The sequence below is a fragment of the Ostrinia nubilalis genome, chromosome 6, assembly GCF_963855985.1.
Source record: "Ostrinia nubilalis chromosome 6, ilOstNubi1.1, whole genome shotgun sequence".
Lineage (NCBI taxonomy): Eukaryota > Metazoa > Arthropoda > Insecta > Lepidoptera > Crambidae > Ostrinia > Ostrinia nubilalis.
The window spans coordinates 12,146,666-12,169,816 of NC_087093.1; the positions used below are offsets into that span (position 1 = coordinate 12,146,666).

A 23,151-nucleotide genomic window follows, 5' to 3' on the forward strand; every position below is an offset into this window, starting at 1 on the left:
ACGCCTTTAAAAATTATCATTATTGTGTCACCTGTCAGTAAAACATGGCATTCATTTTTCAACAGGTATTTCGGTCGATCTTTTGTCGATATCAGTTGTACTCGTATATCAATTAATATTTGAAAGTAGTGTATGTTAGGCTCTGAATGTAGGCTGCTACCAACCGGTCATTATGGAAACCATTGGGAAGGCCTACGTTCAGCAGTGGACGTCCTATGGTTGGAATGATGGATAGTTTCTATTCGAGTTTCAGAAGGACCTCACTGGGATCCCAGCTCTGGTATCTGACTTTATGATCTGCAATCAATTGGCATCTGTTAGAGTCAAATGCATCAAGAATTGGATATGTCCAATTTCATCAACAACACGTTTGAAGATAACTGGCAGCGACTTAATTAGGGAAGTCTTACGAAGAGGTGCTGCTTGGGGTAAGGCCTATTTATAACTTATAATAATTAAATAAATAACTTCCAGCAGTGGATTACCGTGGTAATAATAGATAAGGAGGATAACAATCTCAATAAGCAAAACTGATACGCTATAAAAAATTGATTTGTAAAAAAAACTGGTTTAACAACAAGGTATTTAAAGAAACTGGAAGGATGATGAACAAAAAGAATATAAGAATATAAATATTTTAAAGATGACCTTTATAGACAGAGCTCACAGCGGAGATAGAAACACTAGGTCCTCTCCTTACGGATTACCCAGATTTAAGTATCGGATCATAGACAATAATGCCCGTATTCACAAACATTACTATGAGGTCTCACAGTGCGTGTTAACGCACTGGGTGACACATGAACCAATCACAGAGCTCTATTCAACGCTGTGCTTTCCATTTTCTGGTTCACTTAGACAGGCATCGTTTGTGAATACGGGCGTAAGAATTTCTCGTAAGTTATTAATAACGAATACATGGACTGATGTCATCCGATCGTAGAATAATTTTAAGAGACCATATTTAGACTTTTGCCCGTTTTCAAGTGACCCCCTGTGGTAAATAAAATATATGTTTAACTTAATATAACTCATAAAAGCAATTTTGTTATCATAGGGGTCACTTAAAAATTAAGGATTGATGGTGAAAACGGTCATTATTTTACCGTAAATAGAACTTGAAATGATTAGAGCTTGTATCCTTGCTGTGAGAAAAGAATGAGTGAATTAAACAACGTGATCCCACTTTATACTAATTTTAGTTTCCCTGCTGCATCTTCTTTTATTATATCTTCCAAAATTATTGGTGTAACGAATCCATCGCTGTTTATTTAGTAACAATCTGCATCAGTTTATGAGTAGGTGTTTGTGTTATTAACATGTGTTTGTAATATCTATTTTATTAATTATCAATATTGGGGATATTTTTTGAAATTACTACAACTAAGATGTGGAAAAGTGCTTTGAATTTACTTTTACTTGTTTATTCATGCAAAGCAGCCACAAACAATGGTAAGTATTTTAGCACTATTTTGTATCTCTTAACTTAGGGCCAATTTTATGAGCCGTCGCCGTTAAGTCAACGATTAGTTAAAATGAGACTTAAATATCAGAAAAACGCGATTTTTCAATCAATGGTTTGCTTGATTTAGTAATAAGGATTGTATGAACTTTTTAATAATACTTGCAACAAAGTTCATCCACTTCCAATTAATTTCTACGTTTAAGTATTTATACTTTTTTTAGATGCTTGAAGGTCAAAAAATAATCTATGCATTTTGTTCGTTCATTTTGATCGTGGATAAATATCCAAAAGCTAACTATAGCTTTTGCCCGCGGCTTCACCCGCGTGAAATTTAGTGTGACAGATCGGTATAAATTATAGCCTATATGTTAATCTGGGTTACAAACAATAATACTGTAAAGTTTCAACAAAATCCGTAATCTGTAATTTTTTTTTTTTTTAGATTGTGTCACACCTCTTGACACTCCAGGCAAATGCATAATGGTGTCAGATTGCTCATACTTTACAGAAGCATTAGCTGGTGGGCAAGTTGAGAAACGCACTTTGGATTTCATGAAACAGTCAAAGTGCGGGTGCGATGTGACAGTCCCTAGAGTGTGCTGTGGTCCTTTACCTACAGAGGAGCAGTTCGAGTCTAACAAAGAACGCTTGTTGGTATGATACTGATTTAACATTATAGAATGCAATGCATACATTTCTCTTTGGGATAACAAGTGAAACACAGTTCTATTGGCTAGCGGAAATTAGCCATTTTGAAGTGATTAAGATACATTAATGGCAATGATAAACAGTGTTACTGAAATACTGATTGGGAATGCTTTTCTTTTTCCCACACAGTTACTGGCTACAGTGTGTTGGGATGATTTATGCCCTAACAGTAACAGTGTTACTTGGTGGGTTTTTTTTTCCCAACGAGTGACAGTATTTCTCAAGCGGTTCACGTTAAGGTGCATCTCGCTCAAGTTAACTGCGCACCTGGCTGGAATGCGACTGTACCTCATTTTGTGGTACCTCGCTTTCAACTGCACACCTCCCCGCGTTCGCCCCGTCCTTACACGCCGATATGACGTCACGGAGCCAGGTGCGCAGTTAACTTGACCGGAACCATTTTGTTACTTTTGCAGCAAGATATTGATCCAGATTCCCTGGAAGATTCCAAGTTAGCTTCGGAGGATAAATGTGGCCTGGATTTTAGCGTGTTCACTAATAAAATATATGGGGGACAAAGAACAAAAACCGGGGAATTACCTTGGCTAGCTTTGCTGTGGTATAGTGTCCGTATGTACTCTTACTTACTTTTCTTGTTTTCTCGTATTAATTCTATATTTTTATACTAAATATAGAATTAATACGAGAATACGCCCGCTCTGTGAGCACGTAGAATTTTGTCCAATGACCCCAAGCTACCCATCCTTATCGCTCGCGCGTAATTATATTGCTGTCGCGACTGTGCGACGGACGCCCGCAGTGAGTGTGCGAGCGCGACAGCAAGGGTGGGTAGCTTGGGGTCATTGGACAAAATTCTACGTGCTCGCAGACCAGACTATAGCTGTTTTTGTATTTGTCTGATGTGTTGGCGTCGTCGTGACGTCATCATCATCTATTTCAATTAGAGAGGAGCAGTGGAGACTGAATGACCTGATAATGATGATCAATATTTATACAACTGTTAGAGGATTTGTTCCAACAAGAGATGAAAAGGTAAAAATTACTAGGGTACGTCAAACAGTGGACTTTTATATAAACTTCCAACCCCCTTTTTATTTTGCATTGTTTTCTTAAGTTGTAAAAGGAACCCCCATACAAAATTTGAGACTCCTAGCACTTGTAGCAGAGTAAATACAAATGAGTACGCATAGTATGCGTATACGCACCTATATTGGCGCGCTCACATACAAACCGCGCTCGCACTGTGATTCGTGTAGAACAAGCTAGCTGGACAAAAGTCATTGTTGAATTTCTGATTATCGTTTATAAAAAACGATAAACAACATCCCAGACATTAAGGATTCCACAATTTTTTACTTTGTTAATTACCTAGTCGTGAGTAATTAACATGGTAAGTGAGGATATGAGGATAGTGTAATTTTTAATTCCTAATTTTGCTCGACTTTCGACAACACCTGACATTATTTTTTACTATGGTGACCAAATATTTGTGTGATGGATTTTGAAGATAAGGGTAAGAACTTTTTATTTTCTGTACAATAAGGTGCATAATAATGCACATAGTTTTAAAAAGTATGGCGAAATGTTGACCTTTATATTTTTCTCAAAATTTTATGTTTGGAAGACTAGAAGTTGTATGCCCCCACTTGACCCCAGTCTGGAATTTATATATATTGTAGCTGTAACCCTCTAGTATTCAAATATACCAGTTTCAGTTTGCACACTTTTGCACAACAATTTTATTTTTTCAGATTAATAAAAAATCAAGTTTTTTGATTAATGATTAAAACATTGGAAAAGTGACCAGAATAGCATGATTTTTTAATTTATATTCTCAAAATGTGATGTATTGGGATCACGAAAATTCGCTGAGAGAGTTGAAGAATAGCATCAGTCGCATTTCAATTTCATTTCAATGGACGAAATACGGCAAAACAGGGAACGCTTCATGAAAAACAAAACTGAGTGGATTCCCGAAGCCATAGTGTTACATGTTTCTGTTCATAAAGTTCAGTCTTCCACGTCGAAAGATTCTACACCTGGACGACCACTCAAGGAGTTCGACGAGTCCAGCAAAAAGACGAAAAGAAGAAGACTTTTAGACATCATTTCCTCAAGAAGTACTTGAGAACTGATATTGGCTGCTGAAGCTGCAGCGCAAATGTCTGCTGGCCACAGCAACTCGGCAAGTCATTAATGTTGTCCCAGTCTACCCACTAAATTAAAAAAAACTGAGATTCTTTGTTCCTTAAATCGCAAAAATGTTTATATCGAAAAATTGATTTTCATTAAATTCTCCATAAAAAACGGGAATTTCATACTTTAACACCTAATACATCATAAGACCAATTATTATTATACTGTTAAGTTAGTTTCTTCTTTCCTTTTTAGTCTGTTTCTCTTGATTTTAGGAAATAAATATTTTATTACTAAAAAAATTTTTTTTTTCAAACCTACCTATAATAATTATAATAACAAGCCTAATTAATCTTAAATTGCACAAAAAAGTAAGTAATGCGTGTATTAAACCCATTAAAGTAAAAAAATAATATTGTCCAGCTAGCTTGTTCTACTCGAATCACTGTGGCTCGGTGCGTTTCTATGAAGATGACCTACTTATTTGTATTTACTCTGCTTGTAGTTTCCGTGATTTTGTGATGAGTGAGTGAATCAGTCAGTCAGTGACCTTTCGCTTTTATATACACCGTGTCCTAAAATTCAACGAAAAGCGGGCGCCGTAATGTGGACATAGTCATGACTACTTTAGGAAAAAATTAGAAAAAAATGTACCATATTTTTTTTATATTTTTTTCTAAAGAACTAGAGGCGACCAATCAACTGATGTACTTATGCGGAGGATCGATAATAAACCAGCGATACGTGCTGACAGCTGCGCATTGCATTGCGAGAAGGAAATACGAAGTTTTGTAAGTATTTACATTTCACCAAGAGTTATAATATGCTGGATTTCTATATTCAATCCTAATCCAAATCCATCCGTCATCTGTCAAATTTCAATAACTTTTGGGGCTATACACCGTGTTACTTTGCATTCTTGCCATATTCACAGAGATAAAAGTAGGGAACAATACCTATTATTTAAGATAAACAAGAGACTCCCATAAAGAAAGTACACTAAGATTTTAGTCAATTTGGTTTTTCAGTACAAATTGGAATAAACCAATTTTGTCTCGCACGTTCTACAGGTGCAAGTGGAATAAACCTAGTGGGCGTGGCCTAGTTCTTATTAATCTGTTGATTTATGGCTCTGGGTACCAGCCTTTTTATCCAGTCATAATAATTATTTTAAAATACTCTTCAGTTGATTTCAGATTTCCCTTTCTACTTTACGGGCTTAGGACCGTCAAAAATACGTAATAATTATTAGGGTTTTAATTAATTTATACCATATTTTTACAAATTAATAAATTAAGTATCAAATGACCTTATTCACAATTAATTATTTATTAAAAAGTTCCTACTTACAAAGTTTACATACTGCGAAGCAAGTGTTCAAAGTGGCCTCCGTTCTGATCATCTGATCAAGGCACAGGCTAGCACTGCGAAGCGTAGGTTTTTCGCTTTAGTTTTCGCAACACAAACGTTTTGTCTCACAGTTTCACTAAAACAATCCTTTCGTGTAACGCGTATAACACTGTTTATCTCTTCTGCGCATACCAGTCGTTTCAAGTCACTCCAAAAATCCATTGGTGTCAGGTCCGAGGATCGTGGTGGCCAAGCTACTGGACCCCTCGTCCAATCCACTGTTCACCAAACGTATTATTCGCGCACTTGACGTCCTTATTGTGGGGGAGCACTATCCTGCTGGTAGTAGAGCATTTGGTGTAACGCTAAGGGTACGTCATCAAGCATTTCGTCTAAGACGTCTTGCAGACACTCCAAGCACCATTTTGATTAAATTATTCGTTGTTTGAATACGCTTCAGACATTTTTGTATTATTTATAACGTGATTTGTGATTGATGGATTTCTCAGTTTTTTACAAGTGTCAAAAAGACATTTTAAAGACAATAGATTGCAATAGATATTTAAAAATACAATAAAAAGTAAAAAAGTCTCCATCGCCATCGCCAACAAGTGATGTGCATGCGTTACGATAATTAGTGGTGTGTTTAACAGATTGTCGATAAAATAAAATACTCAAGATTAAAAAAAAATTTTTTCGGGCATTATTTTTTTACGGATTTGTGTTCAGTATCAGTAATATAGTAACCTCTGTAAATATGGCAAGAATGCAAAGTAACACCCTGTATTTCACCGGGGCACCATGGCGGCGCAACCAGTCGCCGGCTACCAACAAAATGTATACAGCTCTATAGAGAGTTACTCACCTGGTGTCCGTTTGGTTGCGCAAAGCTGCATACATTTTGTTGGTAGCCGGCGACTGGTTGCGCCGCCATGGTGTCCCGGTGAAATATAGCCCTTGGGGTTAAAATATCTGCGGTTTTCGATATTTTTATATTGTGTATAAGACTATATTTTAAACAATGACTTACTTGACTTAAGGTCCTATGTCCCCTAGATGGGGCAGAGGGCGCCCACAACAGTCCTCCATCGCGTTCGGTCTTGAGCTTCGCGCTTGATTTAAACAATATTATAGCGTAAACGCATCGAATATTGTGGATATTTAATCTAAAGCTGAATTCAATTTGACAGACTTGAAATCCGGATTTGGACAAGGATTGAATATGGGAAACGGGCGTTAGAGAATAGAAAAGCTATCGTAATAAGCAAAATTCTTGCTCCATTTTGGAAAGAAAACTAAAGTTGCTGTATTAGTTCTGTCGTCTAACCGAACTTAAATATTTGCATTTAATACATGCAGCAGCGCTAAATCGCTTACTTCTCAAATGTAGAATGGCACAGTCGCACTAAAGTAAGATGCACGGCATGCGATACATTTCCCTTCTATGATCTGAGATTTCAATTGAACAGAGCGTATTCGGGTGTTCTTTGGTATTATTTTACAATTTCATAAAGTTGTGTAAACCCTGGTCTTCCTGATGCATGAAAATAATTCTATTTTTGCAACAGGGATTTTGTACGCCTAGGTGAGAATGACATCAGTAAAAACATAGAATGTACAGGAAACGTGTGTGCAGATCCACCCCAAGATATCAAAGTATTGTCCGTTCACCCTCATACAGAGTACAACCGCACTAAACACGTACATGATATTGGTCTGATAAGGCTCGTGAAACGTATAGTATACTCAGGTAAGTTATACCTTTTCACATTATTTTAAACTTTTTTGTCTTGTCCAATGTAGGCCGCTGCCCGCTGCTAACAGGCCATTATGGAAATCACTGGGGAAGGCCTATGTTCAGCAGTGGACATCCTATGGCTGAAATGTTGATGATACAAAAAAACTAAAGCTGAGTTGCACCATCATACTTTAACTTTGACAAACGTCAAAAATCTGTCAAACTTCATACAAAAACACCGGTTATCTTTAAAGTTACGGTCAAAGTTAGGTGGTGCAACTCAGCCTTAAACACGACTTTTGACAAATGACTTTTTTTCAGAATTCGTTCAGCCGCTTTGTTTGGATCGAATGGGACAGTGGAATGTTGACGATCAAGTTGTAGCTGCTGGATGGGGACAAACACAAAAATGTAATGAACCGAATCTTCTTATCACGCAAATATAAATTTTACTTATTACGTTTTTAAGTATCGTTTAACATCGTCAGAGGAATCAAATTCTATAGTTTTCAAATTTATTCTTCCATTTTTATCTATAGGTTTATATTGTATTTTATGAGTAGCAGTAGTCAAAGATAGGTTATATACATTTACATTTTTCTTTTGTTTTAGCCACATTAAGTCTTATCAAACTTAAAGTAAAACTGCCAGTAGTAGACCGCGAACGCTGTGCGAAGACATTCCCATCTCTGAACGATGGTCAGGTTTGCTTGGGTGGGAAGAAGTTGTCTGACACTTGCCAAGGGGACTCTGGGGGTCCAGCCATGAGGCAACGGTCTGACAGGAGATGGCAGGCCATAGCTGTAGTGTCTTACGGGATTGGCTGTGGAGTGGAAGGCAGACCTGCTGTGTATACGGCCGTACATAAATACCATGATTGGATTATCGATACTATGCAGGCTACCAACCTCTGTCCGAAAGCCGAAAGCAGATTTTCAGACGAACCTGGTGAGTAACTTTTCTGTAGGTACTATAAGGTCGTCGCACATTTATCAAACGTTAGAAGTTATTTATCTGCATTGTGCACTCTTTTGAAGGATAGCAAACTCGAGTCGCTACCTCCTCGAATGGATGCGCGATGCCAAAAGCAACGCTTGGGCGTCCCCGGAAGACAAGCATGTCAAGAAAAATACTGATCAATCATCAATAATCACAAAAAATTAAAATGTATAAATGTCGCAATTTTCCACATCACTATACACCATGTGACACTTGTCGCTAAGAACAATATTTTATGGTGGCTATAAATACCTTTTGAATGCTTTATTACCAGTTCCTATTTCTATAAAAGGACAACGTTCGTGTGGTCGATCAAGGATTTGTTTTATGGGCATAACTAAGTAAGACGTTTTAGGTAAATGTTTGAAACAATAATAAAATAGTTGTAAATTCGACAAGTTCTTGGGTGAAGACCACGAATAGGCAAGTAGGGTAGACCGAGGAGAGTTGTCACATTGTCGATTTTTTTAAACTTAAACTCATATCAGTGCCCGTTCTTTTTGTGCAAGTCGCTGTTGCGAGCACGCTGATACATAATAGAAATAGGTTTCCAAAAATCGAAAATGTCACAACTCTCTTCTATTACCACTCTCCTCGGTCTCCCCTAGTGTAGAACGCCCTCCAGCCAGCTAACAGGCATCCAGCTAGCTGGAAGCTGGATGCGGCAGTCTTGACTTATGGTCCTATGTCCCCTAGATGGGGCAGAGGGCGTCCACAACAGTCCTCCATCGCGTTCGGTCTTGAGCTATGTGTTTGATCTCGCTCCAAGTCTTGCCGATCTTCTTCGCCTTGTCTGCCACAGTGCGCCGCCAAGTTTGCTTGGGGCGACCACGTTTACCACGGATTACCACGGATGAATGAAATGACCACGGATGCGGCAGTAGAAGATGGTAAAATAGCGCAAAATAATAACAATAATGAAAAATTGTTTCTTCAAGACGGAGTGTCTTACAGAGTCACTATTGTCTTGACCATTATTAAATTAGATTAATATAGGTACTCGTAGATAGGACGGGATAGACACCGGAATAGCGAATTCTCAAATTAAATAACCATAATTATAAGAAACCAAAAGTTTTTTGAAAAGATCACGGGAATTCCTTGAGTCATATGATCAAGTCTATCTTGTACTATAGGCAAAACAAAATCATTTTCCTTTTATTTATTTTTTACTTTTTACATCATAAGAAAAATTTATGGTTGTAATAAAATAAAGTTAGTATGTTATTCTCTTTCAAGTACAGTCTCATAATATCTTTTTTTAATAATTTTTTAAAGTAATATTAAACTTATAGTATAGAGGAAATATTTATATTTTTGTATGTTTCTATTGAGTTTTGAGTATTCTCCGAAATTACTGGACAATTAATCGTTTTTCTAATAGGCTTACATTTTTTTTTGTTAATACCTTCAACTACCTGTGCAAAGCCGGGGCAGGCCGCTAGTTATAGTATACTATGAATATGACCAAATAAAAATCGTCTCGTGCTTTGCAGACGGTACATAAAAACAAGACATATTAAATGTCGAAGCTGACCTCCAAGAGCCAGTAAGTAGAACCGGCGCGCGCGCAACGATCGTGTTTATGTAAAAAACAGGAAAAAATCCAAATTAACCCGTGTGTGTGTGATGTGTGAACGCTATAATAATATACTATTTTTGTAAAATGTTTTGCCGGACTGTGTTTTTTGTGCTAACGCTAGTTTTTGGGTACACCCATACACGTAAGTTTTTTTACTGACTTAATAACTGGACGTATATGTAAATGAATAGGCAATTCATGTACCATTTTTGTTAAACCCGGTTGTTACTAAGAAGTCATTTATCGTTGATATTAAAAGTACCTGTCTTAAAGTTAATTATTACATACGAGTTAATCCGAACAACAGATTCAAAAAATAATGTGTTTAATTAAGATAAGTCGTAAAATAAAGAAAAAGGTTAGTTAAGTCTTCTTATTTTTGATAAATTATACAAAAAGACTTCACACGAAAATACAAAGTAGAAAAATAAAACACTCTGAGTTGCGTCGTTCTCATAAACAATCAGTATTTCCTGAACTTTATCTTAATTAAAACTTGTTATTATTGAGTTGTAAATGTCAATATTCATCACTGATTGATCATCAGCGGTAGATGTGACGTCAGAGGTTATCTAGGCTATCGATTCTCGGTTGTAATACAAATAAAATCATCAACATAACACGCATGATCAAAAGAACGGAAAATGCCACATTTATAAACAAATTAGCCTCAAAAAGTGAAGAACACAACGCTTGTATATTAATAAAGCCAAAACCTGTATATCCAGTATTATCGTACAAAACATTAACTTTATCCTTATTGCATTGAGAAACCATTTCAAAAGTCGTAATATCTTTTGTCGTAATGACATTTTATTTTGAACTAGCGTTCGCGTTAGCGATCCCGTCTTACCCCCTTAGGGGTGGAGTTTCGTAAAATACTTTCTTAGCGGATGCCTACGTCATAACATCTACCTGCATGCCAAATTTCAGCCCGATCCGTCCAGTGGTTTGGGCTGTGCGTTGATAGATCACTATGTCAGTCAATCAGTCAGTCAGTCGATGATAAATTGAGATTGGGTCTTTGGGAGATAAGTAATTTTGTTTGATATAAAATATATAATTTTGTTAACTATTTGGCTAAATGCGAAACAACAAACAGCAGTTAAATAAGAACTGAAATTGAATCGTTGAATTTTAATTAAAATTACATTAACTAAATCGTATCGCTTTATGAGAGTCATATTCTGGATAGTATAATAATAGAAAGAAAGAAAGAAAGAAACATTTATTGCCATGGACATCACAAAAGACAAAAGAGGTAAAATGAAAAAAAAAAAGCAAATAAGACAGAGGTGACATAAAACATACAATGAATGAATGAATAAACTAAGCAGTGCCACCCTGTCGCACAGCGATGCCCATCGCAATGGGACCCCACTCAGCATATGCCGTGGCCCCCGGTGAGGGAAGCCACGACGCTGGTTTTCAGTGTGCCCCATGCCGAGTGAGAGTCACGGACACTAACCTATACTGCATAAAATATACATACATAAATAATAATAATAGTGCGCGTATAAATTTTAAATGTATACAGGGTGTTAGGTAAATGGGTATATGAGCCGACACTAGCACATGTTAACATGGGCATATAAATGGTATGGTGAAGTCAGAAAATTGATATCTTCATTTTAATTATTTTAATTTTCATACAAATCGGAATTTATAAAATTTATTTTGTATGAAAATTAAAAAAATTAAAATCATGATATCAAATTTCTGACTTCACCATACCATTTATATGCCCATGTTAACATAGGCTAGTGTCGGCTCATATACCCATTTACCTAACACCCTGTATACAGACGTAGTAGAAAATAATAATATACGATATAGACGAAGTAGAAAAGATATAATAGTATGTAAGGTAGCACTAGAATAGCACTAGAAGTCGAATGATGAAGACCTCTGAAGAACTATTAAAAGCTATATTCAGTACTCTGTATTGCGACTAGTCAGCAATTTATGGCAAGAGAACTCTTTGGAACTCCTTTAGAAGTTTGTTTGGCCCTAATGCTTTCCTCGCCATCTTTTTGTACAAGGTTTCCGACGATGACGTATGAATATTGCAATTGTGGAACTACTTAATAGCTATAGGTACTTAATAGCTATAAGCGTTTAATTCAGTCAATGCCTGAGGTATAGAAGCGGCACGGGCAGGAGTAACATTGAAATATTATGACATAACAAAGCAACAAAGAAGAACGGTCACGCCCCATACAAAAAAAACCCAGACTCGACAGAAACGAGACATACCAAAATATTTTTGTCATGTCTTAATTAGTTAAATTATACATTTTTTATATTCGAAATCTATGTATAACACCAAAATATTATCCTTTGTTTTTGTTCAGGCGCTATACAAAAACTAATACAAAATGCCTATTTATCATCAATATTGGTAAATGTATGTATTTAAATGTCTATTACAGCTGCTATGGAATGTATCTAGGTGACCTGGAGATACAGCCGGATTATACAGGGTGGAAACGAGAAGTTACAAAATCCAAAAATTCAATGTTACCAGCTTCCATAATCTGTAACCTGTTATTGGTACCATTTGAAAGAGCTCGTGAAGCACTTTCAGAATCAGTAACTAGTTTTTCGATATCTTGTATAGTTTAGAAATAATCGAGTGAGATCACTTATCGTTCCATATGTATAACCACCCTGTATAATCCGGCTGTATCTCCAGGTCACCTAGATAAATTCCATAGCAGCTGTAATAGGCATTTAGGTACATACATTTACCGATTTTGGTGATAAATAGGCAATTTGTATTAGTTTTTGTATAACGCCTGAACAAAAACAAAGGGTAATATTTTGGTGTTATACATAGATTTCGAATATAAAAAATATATAATTTAACTAATTAAGACATGACAAAAAAACTGAGGTACCTATGTCTCGTTTCTGTTGGGTCTGGGTTTTTTTTTGTATGGAGCGTGACCGTTCTTCTTTGAAGCATATCTGAAGTCTCGCTGACGTTTGACGTCTCTAAAACACCCTCTTGTGCCGCTTCCATACCTCAGGCTCCGACTGAGTTTTAAGTGTTAGACCTATCTATCTATCTCTATCTATCTATAGCAGCCTTTAGACCTATAGTAACATAATAATGCAGTGTTTCAATGATTTTAACTCAAAACACGTTTAGTGATGACCACACTGTATAAACATGTCGTCGCCATGAAGTGGAAATCCCGATTGGTTTTTACAAATTCGAATAAGCCAAAAAATATACCATTTTGATTTCGTGTTTTTGTAAATGGCATTGTTTTATTTTGGTAACCATTTGAACGAATTCTCTGTCTCTGCGTAGTAACTTGTGTTGTGTAATATTGTAAAATATACTTTTAATTTAATTTTAATCTTAGTTATCTTACTTTCTTAATACTTTTTCTCATTAACAAAAGGACAATCATTTGGTTTCATCAAAATGTATATTTAATAGATTACTTAGGTACCTAACTGTTTGTAAACAATCTATTACTCTCAGGAGTTTTATAAACGTTTTAGCTATCCTGTTATCATTGCTAAATGAAATATATGTATCTCTGATTAATGATTAATCCTGGTCCATAATGCTAAAAGTTATCATTTGCATTAGGTACCTACTTCATAAATATTAATTTTACTCACTAGTTTATATTTATAAAATAGCACAATCGATATCAACATCTTTCCAGTCAACGCACATTAAACTAATGTATACCTTATCAGTGAAATATTAAATGATTCGACGCTACGGCGATACGGTTCTTAATAATTTTATATTTTACTAGACACCGCCCGCGACTTCGTGCGCGTGGATCCTGTTTTACACCCTTAGGGGTTGAATTTTGTAAAATCCCGTCATAGAGAGCACCTACGTTCCAAAAGTAACCCCCATGCAAAAATTTCAGACTCCTAGCACTTGTAGTTTCTGAGAATTCGTTTCGAAAAAAACCTTTTGCTTATACAGGGTGTTAGGTAAATGGGTATATGAGCCGACACTAGCCCATGTTAACATGGGCATATAAATGGTATGGTGAAGTCAGAAAATGGATATCTTCATTTGAATTATTTTAGTTTTCATACAAATCGGATTTTAAAAAATTTATTTTGTATCAAAATTTAAAAAAATAAAATGATGATATCAAATTTCTAACTTCACCATACCATTTATATGCCCATGTTAACATGGGCTAGTGTCGGCTCATATACCCATTTACATAACACCCTGTAGATATAGATAGATAAATTTTCTATGATAAATCATATAAAATAACGGGTACAAATGTCAAACATTTTTCTTTTGTTTCAGAAAGCTGCACCACGCCCTTAGGACAACCCAGCCAATGCATTTCTCTATACGAATGTCAAGATTTGCTAAGTGCATTTGAGAGGCGACCCCTGCCCAGCTTTGTTGTAACCTTTTTGAGAAAGTCTCAATGCGGTTTCCTAAATCGCACCACGCCGGCAGTATGTTGTGGACCCCTGCCTGAAGAGGATTCGCAGGTACCAGTTATAGTAAGTATTTACTAACATACATTATAAAGCTTCTATTAATAATCTTCTTACCTATCTTTTCCTAGAAGATCAAGCTGTGGAAGACATAATAAGGTGATGATCGGCAGTCATCTTGGTTAATTACTATCGAAGACAATGATCAAAGGCTGGGCAAAGATGAGAAAATGAAGATGGATAATAAGCATCAACATCCCCTAGTTGCGCTAGATATAATTAATGATAAGCAGGAGTGGTAACTCATTTAATTTTGTTATCATCACATACACAAAACAATATTTTTTACGTAATTTTAGTAGGTACGTTACGTGATTTGATGCAGATTGATTAAACTACATAATGACTGCAAATCCAGTTAAGTTTATGGCAGCTTATTTCGTTGTAACAGTTACAGGTATTATTTAAAGAAGAAAAAAGATATTCCGATGTGTTTCTCTTGTAGTAGTAGTTCCTTGTTTTTGATTGACAGATGATCTGCTTTAAATGCAGATAATGCAGATGCACTGACTCTACCAGCTCATTTCTATAAAGATCAATAATATGTTTCCCCTTATAGCCAGTGCCGACCACGCCAGCTCCGAATCGTCAGGACGATGGGGTTAACGCTGATGATGCAAACCCGTCACCCGTTGGGGAGTGCGGGGTCGACACCAATGGAGACAGGATTTACGGAGGCCAGTTCACCGAACTGGACGAGTTCCCTTGGATGGCACTGTTAGGATACCGCACAAGTAAGTTGAAAACCATATCCAAGCTACCAAATACTAGAACAGTTAGAATCACCATTTATTAAAACAGAGAAACCTCGATGGCCCACTAGAGTAAGCCGCCGTGAGCTAGACTTTGATTCAACACCGCGGTGGGCAACCCTCTACTTAGTTGGGTTCGCCACTGATCGCGCGCCTTATGCGCTCGATACGGACGAAAAAGAGAAAATTTGTAGTGACTTGTGACTTAGTTTGACCTATAAAGTTTGTTTCTTAAATGGAAGAACATGCGACAAAATCATTCGAATTAAGATCAAGGAGGCATTTATGCTTAGATCATCAATACTCAATGAGTTTATTGCTTCCTTAAGTACATTTAGGTGTTACATATATTTGGGGATCATTAAGGACCCTGTTGGGCGCTGCAAACTTAAAATCTATAGGAGAGGAGGCTTCTTTTTATAGATAGAAAGTATTAATATCTACGATGTTAGAGTCGATTCACACTGTCACGCGACTTACAGCCAAAGCAATGTCTAAGGATATTTGGACTAAATAAAACATATTTTCTTTCTTTCTTTCTTTCTTTCTCTTAAGTCCTTCTTTCTACTTAGTTTGTATAGATGGATTTGCCAACTGTACAACTAGTACGAGTATATTTGTAAGTGATTTATTTTTGTTTTAGTTAGTAAATATTGTTAGTTTCCTAAGTACTATGTTTATGTTTTAGAGTCTGGAAGAATAACCTACCAGTGTGGTGGAGTGCTGATCAACCATCGATACGTGCTTACAGCTGCTCACTGCCTCATAGGTGCAGTGGAAAGAGAAATCGGAAAACTGTAAGTACCTATCACAACTTCTGATGAAATTCAACGGTTAGATTACACACTGTTCTTTTTACCTGTAGTCTAGAAATTAGATTCTCAATCTAGTTCTTGGATCTAATTTAAGGACACAGAAATTGGAGAAATTACTTTGTGACTGCCAAAATTATTTCATTTTATTATTTTCACTATCAGCTTGATAGCATAGTACAATATTAATTAATATTGATTATAGTCAGCAGCAGCAGCAGAACAATTACACAATCAATGTGATTTTACACCTGGTAATCCCTTTACCCGTAAAATCTATGTCAAAAGAAATTATTTCTATAATGACCGTTTGGTAGCGGCCTCAATCCAGCGCCTTCAAGACAATCCCCCTGATGCTTGGCACCCGGGGCGGACCGCCCCCACTGCCCCCCCCCCTTACGCCGCTATGATATGAATGTCTCGAAGCGCTGGTAGGCCCAAAAGATAAGACGACATGTAAAGTGCCCCTTAAGGGCTACCTTTTTTTTACTGTATTTGACGTTCATAAGTGTCACCCAAAGGGCGATGGAGCGGGCTATGCTCGGAGTTTCCCTGCGTGATCGAATCAGAAATGAGGAGATCCGCAGGAGAACCAAAGTAACCGACATAGCTCGCAGAATTGCTAAAATCAAGTGGCAGTGGGCGGGGCACATAGCTCGTAGAGACGATGGCCGTTGGGGCAGGAAAGTTCTCGAGTGGCGATCACGGGCTGGAAGACGTAGCGTGGGCAGGCCTCCTACTAGGTGGACCGACGATCTGGTAAAGGTCGCGGGAAGAGCCTGGATGCGGGCAGCTCAGGACCGTTCATTGTGGAAAACCTTGGGGGAGGCCTTTGTCCAGCAGTGGACGTCATTTGGCTGAAAAAAGAAAAGAAAAGTGTCACCACCACAGATGGTGAAATCAATTCAAAATTGAATAAAATATATTTGTTTTTTTATCAGGGTCACCGTCCGTCTAGGCGAGTACGACACACAGAGCGAGGTGGATTGCAGCGACGGCGTCTGCGCAGATCCGCCGCAAGAGATCCCGGTCGCAGAAAAATACCCCAACCGTGGGTACAACGACCAAAACACAAATAAGAAAGACGACATCGGCCTCGTTCGCCTTTCTCAAAGGGCCAGATATACCTGTAAGTGATTATCTATTATTTTTACACGTTTTAAACTTATTTAGTACATTCTACGTACGTATTTTTATTCTGAGACTTTATATTTGGTACCTATGTGGGACATGACATCTATTTTGGGACAAAACAGAAACAGTAAACACATGTATCATAATACCTAAGTGGAATGGACTGTCGTCTACGGTGTTTCCGGACAGATACGACCTGCAAACTTTCAAGAAGAGAGCGTATCTTCACCTTAAAGGCCGGCAACGCACCTGTAACCTGGGACTGCGGGTGTCTATGGGCGACGGTAATCACTTACCATCTGGTGATCCGTCTGCTCGTTTGCCTCCTGTTACATTAAAAAACCTAACTTATAATTTACGTACCTACTGATGAAGGTATTTACGGTATTTTCATCGCAGATTACGTATTCCGACTAGAAAATAAGGTAAAGTATTTTTATTCCAGTGTAAATTTTCACAGTAACTTCAGTCAAAATAGGCACTTGTTGTAGGTTTTAATGCTACATCTTTATTTAGATAAGTGACGGTTTTGGTTGAAACCTTTGTTTATCTGCAGTGGGACAAAAATAGGCTCTTTTTTCAAGTAACAAGGTTCACTATCATTAATTCCCCTTTTGTTCGGCATGAATAACTAACTTTTCTTGCAAACTTATTATAATAACCTATTAGTGTTCTGAGAATGAACAAATCGTCGATTTAGCCTCAATTGCATTGGCAAAGTTTTAAGCAGATGTCTTAGTGAAAACTTTGGATGGTCTAATATCTTGTAATCACGTAAATTATTAAAAAGACCTCTTTAGTTTCATTATTAAGCTGAAATTTTCAAGAAATTTCATTAAAATTTTCAGTAGCTTTGCTTGCATTTTTAACGTAATGTCTAGGTACGACAATTTTAATAATAACATCTCTCTTAAATCAGTTTTAAGACTCTCTTGCTGAGGATTATAAAAAAGATAATAAATTTATTAACACTGTACGTCAACGTAGTGACACTTTTTTGTGTTTTAGTCACCTTGGGTAGTACTAAGATTTTTTAGCCATTTATTGTTTTCTTCCATTATTAGTTTCAAATAGTTCAAGAGTTCAAATAACAAACACTAGTAGTGTGATTATAAATAATTTAATAGTCTTTTTAACGAGTAACATGTCATAAAAGTAAGCAATAAAATTTTATTGTTAAAAAGCAATTTAAATTAAATTGATAGTAATTAAAAAACGGTTTGTGCCGTATTACTTTTGTATAAGTTGGATCGAAGAACCAAAGAACCATCTTAATATTAGGTACTCAACAGGACAGAAATAAACGCGAATCAAGTTAATGCACGATTTTTTTTAATTCTTTTTATTATTATTTACCTACCTACCAGCCTATTATTATTACACTGAGTGTAAATGTTTATTCCAAAATAGGACCCAACATGACTTATTTTAAGTTAATCAAACAATGAAAAATGGAATACCTACTAACTTGTCGTTAATTGTTTAGCCATTTCTACTAAGTACAGACCGTTACCGGTTAGTCACCTTCCTTAGACTTGTCCAAGGTTATTTTTTTAGCGTTAATCTTGTAAGTGTTAACTTGTCTGTATTAACACAAGTATTAAGTAGAGTTGCAAAGCTAAAAAACCGGTTAGGTTATTGGAAATGATGATAGGTACCTACTCGTCAAAATGTCAACAAACAGGCTTGGTAGTTCGCGCACCTAAGAGCCTACCATGCCAGTAGCAGATTCGAATCCTACGGGATACAATAAATAAATATCCTTGGACATTTTACACTGCGCATCTAATCCCAAACTAAGCAAAGATTGTACTATGAGTACTTACTAGACGACGGATATAAACATACTTAAATACTTTTTTTTGTAAATACATACATATTATACATAGAAAACACCCAGACCCGTAACAGAAATAAAAATTCATCATTTCAATTTCTGCCCGGCTGGGAATCGAACCCGGGACCTCTCGGCATAGTAGTCCGTTCTGAACCACTACACCAAACGGCCGACACAATGTTTATCATGATATTCATAATATTCATATTCATATATGTATTTCATTTCAGTCAAATGACGTCCACTGCTGGACAAAGGCCTCCCCCGTGAATATCCCCAACGACCGGTCCTGCGCCGCCCGCATCCGCATTCATATATTTATTTGCACACACATAAAGGGACCACATACTTAATTTGTGTGTTAGTTGGAAAAACCTATTACCAAATGCATACATATTTAACAGATCTCGACATTGTATTGTAATAATTGCTGTGAAAACAAATAGTGATGTGTAGGTTAACCACTTATGTTGTCTTTTTAATAATAGCCATATCATATAAGGATGGATAGCCATATAGGTATAGCAGATATCATCTAGATAGGTATTTTACATTTCCATGGCTACTTGCAGTTTGCCATGGCCCAGTCACATGTAGTATGCGGAATGATTTATTGCTTTTCCTCGAGGGATTCGAACTCTGCAAAAAAATATTCACGTCTTTATAAAACACATTTAAAAATACATATTTGCCAAGTTATTGCTATAAATAAGAATTGACCGTGAAAATAATCAAAATCAAGGTCAAATAAATATGATGGTTTAGACTTTAGACTAATAGTTTTCCTAGAATTCACGCTCATGCTAGTTGGCCCTGATTTCAAATTAAAATAAAAAACAAGGCCGAGATGATACTGAATACGCATGACTACGCTGACTCAAAACCAAAATAAATTGTGATTGGTATTGTATACCTACTGTTACTTAGAAAAAAATGTAAAGCTGGCGCAAGAAAAGCTCTTCTAACTTACGAAGCATCGCTAAAGTCGAGGCTGTAATAAACAGGGTTACTGTTAATCATAAACTGAATTATCAGGCAGCTCATTATTATGAACATCTTTTAAAGTGAGATCAATGACAAAGATAAAAAAAGCTTTTTTAAACATTTTGGTTAAATCAGACACGGTCGTTATGGAAATCCTTGGGGACGGCCTTTGTCCAGCAGTGGACATCCTTTTACTGACATGAATGAACGATAGCAACTTTTTGTGCGAAACAGATTTTTTTCTTTATAGATCTGTTTTAGCTTTTTATTTTTTATTAGCTGTGCCCGCGACTTCGTACGCGTTAAAATAGTTGGAATAATATTTCCTGTTTTTACTTTACTACTCCGCCCCAATTGGGTGTAGGGTGATCCCAACTAATATTATAAATGCGAAAGTAACTCTGTCTGTCTGTCTGTCTGTTACGCTTTCCCGCTTAAACCTCGCAACCGATTTTGATGAAATTTGGCATAGAGATAGTTTGAGTCCCGGGAAAGAACATAGGATAGTTTTTATCCCGGTTTTTGAAACAGGGACGCGCGCGATAAAGTTTTTCTGTGACAGACAAAATTCCACGCGGGCGAAGCCGCGGGCGGAAAGCTAGTATTAAATAAAACCTTCCTCGATAAATGGGCTATTCAACATAATTTTTCAAATTGGACCAGTAGTTCCTGAGATTAGCGCGTTCAAGCAAACAAACTCTTCAGCTTTATAATATTAGTATAGAAGTATAGATTACTGGATCAGTTTTCCATGGTTTTCAACTGATTTATTTGCTTACAGACTATGTGAAGCCGATCTGTCTACCAGGCGCGAGTACTCGACTGAGCCCAGGCTACGAGGTATACGTCGCAGGCTGGGGAAAAACCTTACAAGGTAATATTGATTCGCCGTCCGCTTGGAATTCCGTGAACTTGCACAGGGTTATACAGGGTCATTATGGAATCATGTGCGTTGTACAGGAATCAATATGTGGAGTGTTGGAATGGTAATTTCCGAAGCAGCAGTAGGGAATGTTAGATTTACTTAGGATTTATTATTAAGTACCTACTTACATTTAATACTGCGAATACTACCAAACGCAACAATTTATAATATTAAAGATATTTATTAACATTTTAGCGTTAAAAGTAGCATCTCGAACTAAATCTTCAGAGAGCAGAGACGCCCAGCAACTAAGATCGTGGGTTCGATTCCCACCTTAGAAAATTCGTTTTTTTTAAGTTATTTTATGTAGTAAAGATAATTGTGGCTGAAGAATTCATACTAAGAAATTACGATTAATGTTTATCTTCCTTAAGTAAGTTTCTGCTAATTACAAATCATCACAACTTATCTGTCAGTCATGTTATGAGTAAGTCGATTATTATAAGATCTAATTATCAACACGTGTGTGTATGGTTAGATTTATAAAGCACATTGAAATGTCAATAAAATTAAAGTCTTATTTTGTATAGTACCAAGGCCAGAAAATTATTATACATATTGGTAGATTCAGTATGTACAACTTTTTTGTATCGACTTTTTGTGTTTAAACTTTAAACACTTACGAAGAAGTGAATGTAAAAACAAATACCTACAGGTTTTTAAAGGGTATTCCTTTCTCTTGAATAATTTAAGAGGAAATGTCTGTATTATTTCAATATTGTAATATTAAATGGCCTCGTGAACGAGATTTCGAATTATTGTGTGAGTCAGAGGAAAAACACAATTGGAGTAAAAATAGATTTTTATCCTCAATTTGTTAAATTGATTTTAAGATATTGAGATAAAGGTTTCGATTTTGACCTTTCCTAAAATTGTACGGTTAAACTTACAGGCAATAACAGGTGTAAAAAAGCCTATCCAATAACCTTTTTGTAATGTTACTTGGTTTGGTGTACAGAATGCGTAGTTTCAGTCTTCGGGATACGTTTTACACCCTGTATTTATCAAACTTGCACCTTTTCAGGTACAAACAGTCCAGTAAAACTGAAGCTGCAACTGCCAGTATTTGAGAAGAACGAGTGCGTCAACAAATACAAGAACCTTGGGGCGAACCTGATTGACAAACAAATTTGTGCTGGAGGAAACTTCGCGAAGGACGCTTGCAGGGGTGACTCCGGCGGTCCTCTCATGGTGAGGACACCTCAGGGTCACTGGGAGTCCGTGGGAATTGTCTCGTTCGGATACGGTTGTGGAAGAGACGGGTGGCCAGGAGTGTACACTTCTGTAGCCGCCTACAAAGACTGGATACTAAGCACGATGAGATCCACTAATTCATAAGACGACTTCGATCATAGGCTCAATTTTTAACTTTAGTAAATCTTTGGAATTTACACTGTGTTTTCTTTCAGGCTTGGTAAGGATGTCACTAATGATGAAACCATGTTGGGTCAAAATTTTTGTTAGGGTTACCCAAATAGTAAATAATGTATTTTTTTAAATCTAAGAGGAGACTGGGCCGATTTTGGTTGTAGGTATGTAACTGAATTTGCGTTACTAAATATTGTCCTAGGTAGACATTATACATATTAATACCTACTTCAATTAGGTATAGTGTCACGTAATAAGGATCAAATTCTTCGAATTAATCACATACGGCAGATATCATTAAATACAGAAATATAACCTCATTAGATTTTCCCGTCAAAGGAGGAAAACCCGACTTATTATGAAGCATATCATAATAACACCTTATAATAATAGAAGCAAACAATTCAATCTAAAAATAACAGTGACTAAAATCGTAAAATAATAATTACCTATGCAGAAATATCAAGGACTTAACTAGAACTTTAAAAAGTGCTTTAGTTAAATACTAAATATAATTAATAGTATCAGGCGTTGTTACTTTGCGGAAGTTCTAATATTAAAATTTTTAAAAAGTATATTAAAAGCAATAAAATCGTTTTTTTTTTGTTGTGAACAGCGGAAAGATGTAGAAGATGTAACGAGAATACATTCATAATTGCGATTTTAGCACCATAAAATATTTTTAATAGGATAAACGAGTCTTCATGAGAAATAACTTAAAAAACACAAAGTTTACCCAGACTTCAACCTAAAAAGCAAATTTCGCAGTTCGAATAACATTTTATGCATAATTTGCATAAAAACAGAAAAATAGATTCCTCCTAAACGCAGTGTCCAAATGATGAAATATGGATAACGATCGGCCATGTTTCAGCATCAGGATCGGCTGTCGCAGGT

The 23,151-nt window shown here is 36.4% G+C and overlaps 1 protein-coding gene across 2 annotated transcripts; it reads left to right on the top strand.

Annotated features, from left to right (window-relative positions):
• The first annotated feature begins 1,286 nt into the window (after window positions 1-1,286).
• On the top strand, window positions 1,287-22,277 carry LOC135072634 (phenoloxidase-activating enzyme 1-like). 2 transcript variants are annotated; one of them, XM_063966639.1, is made up of 13 exons: window positions 1,287-1,452; window positions 1,908-2,119; window positions 2,590-2,743; window positions 4,953-5,061; window positions 7,189-7,370; window positions 7,680-7,769; window positions 7,971-8,306; window positions 14,243-14,448; window positions 15,002-15,176; window positions 15,883-15,991; window positions 16,948-17,135; window positions 20,743-20,835; window positions 21,911-22,277. In XM_063966639.1, the coding sequence occupies exons 1-13, from the start codon at window positions 1,389-1,391 to the stop codon at window positions 22,222-22,224; spliced, it is 2,232 nt and encodes a 743-aa protein (XP_063822709.1). In that variant the 5' UTR covers window positions 1,287-1,388; the 3' UTR covers window positions 22,225-22,277. The 2 variants fall into 2 exon arrangements, with proteins under 2 accessions (XP_063822709.1, XP_063822710.1); XM_063966640.1 differs by having other exon boundaries at window positions 14,243-14,436.
• The last annotated feature ends 874 nt before the right edge of the window (window positions 22,278-23,151 follow it).

Coding starts and splice junctions, on each gene's coding strand:
- LOC135072634 (XM_063966639.1), top strand. CDS start 1,389: ATGTGGAAAAGTGCTTTGAATTTACTTTTACTTGTTTATTCATGCAAA. Junction 7,770..7,970: donor ATGGGGACAAACACAAAAAT/GTAATGAACCGA, acceptor CTTTTGTTTTAG/CCACATTAAGTCTTATCAAA. Junction 15,992..16,947: donor GAAAGAGAAATCGGAAAACT/GTAAGTACCTAT, acceptor TTTTTTTATCAG/GGTCACCGTCCGTCTAGGCG.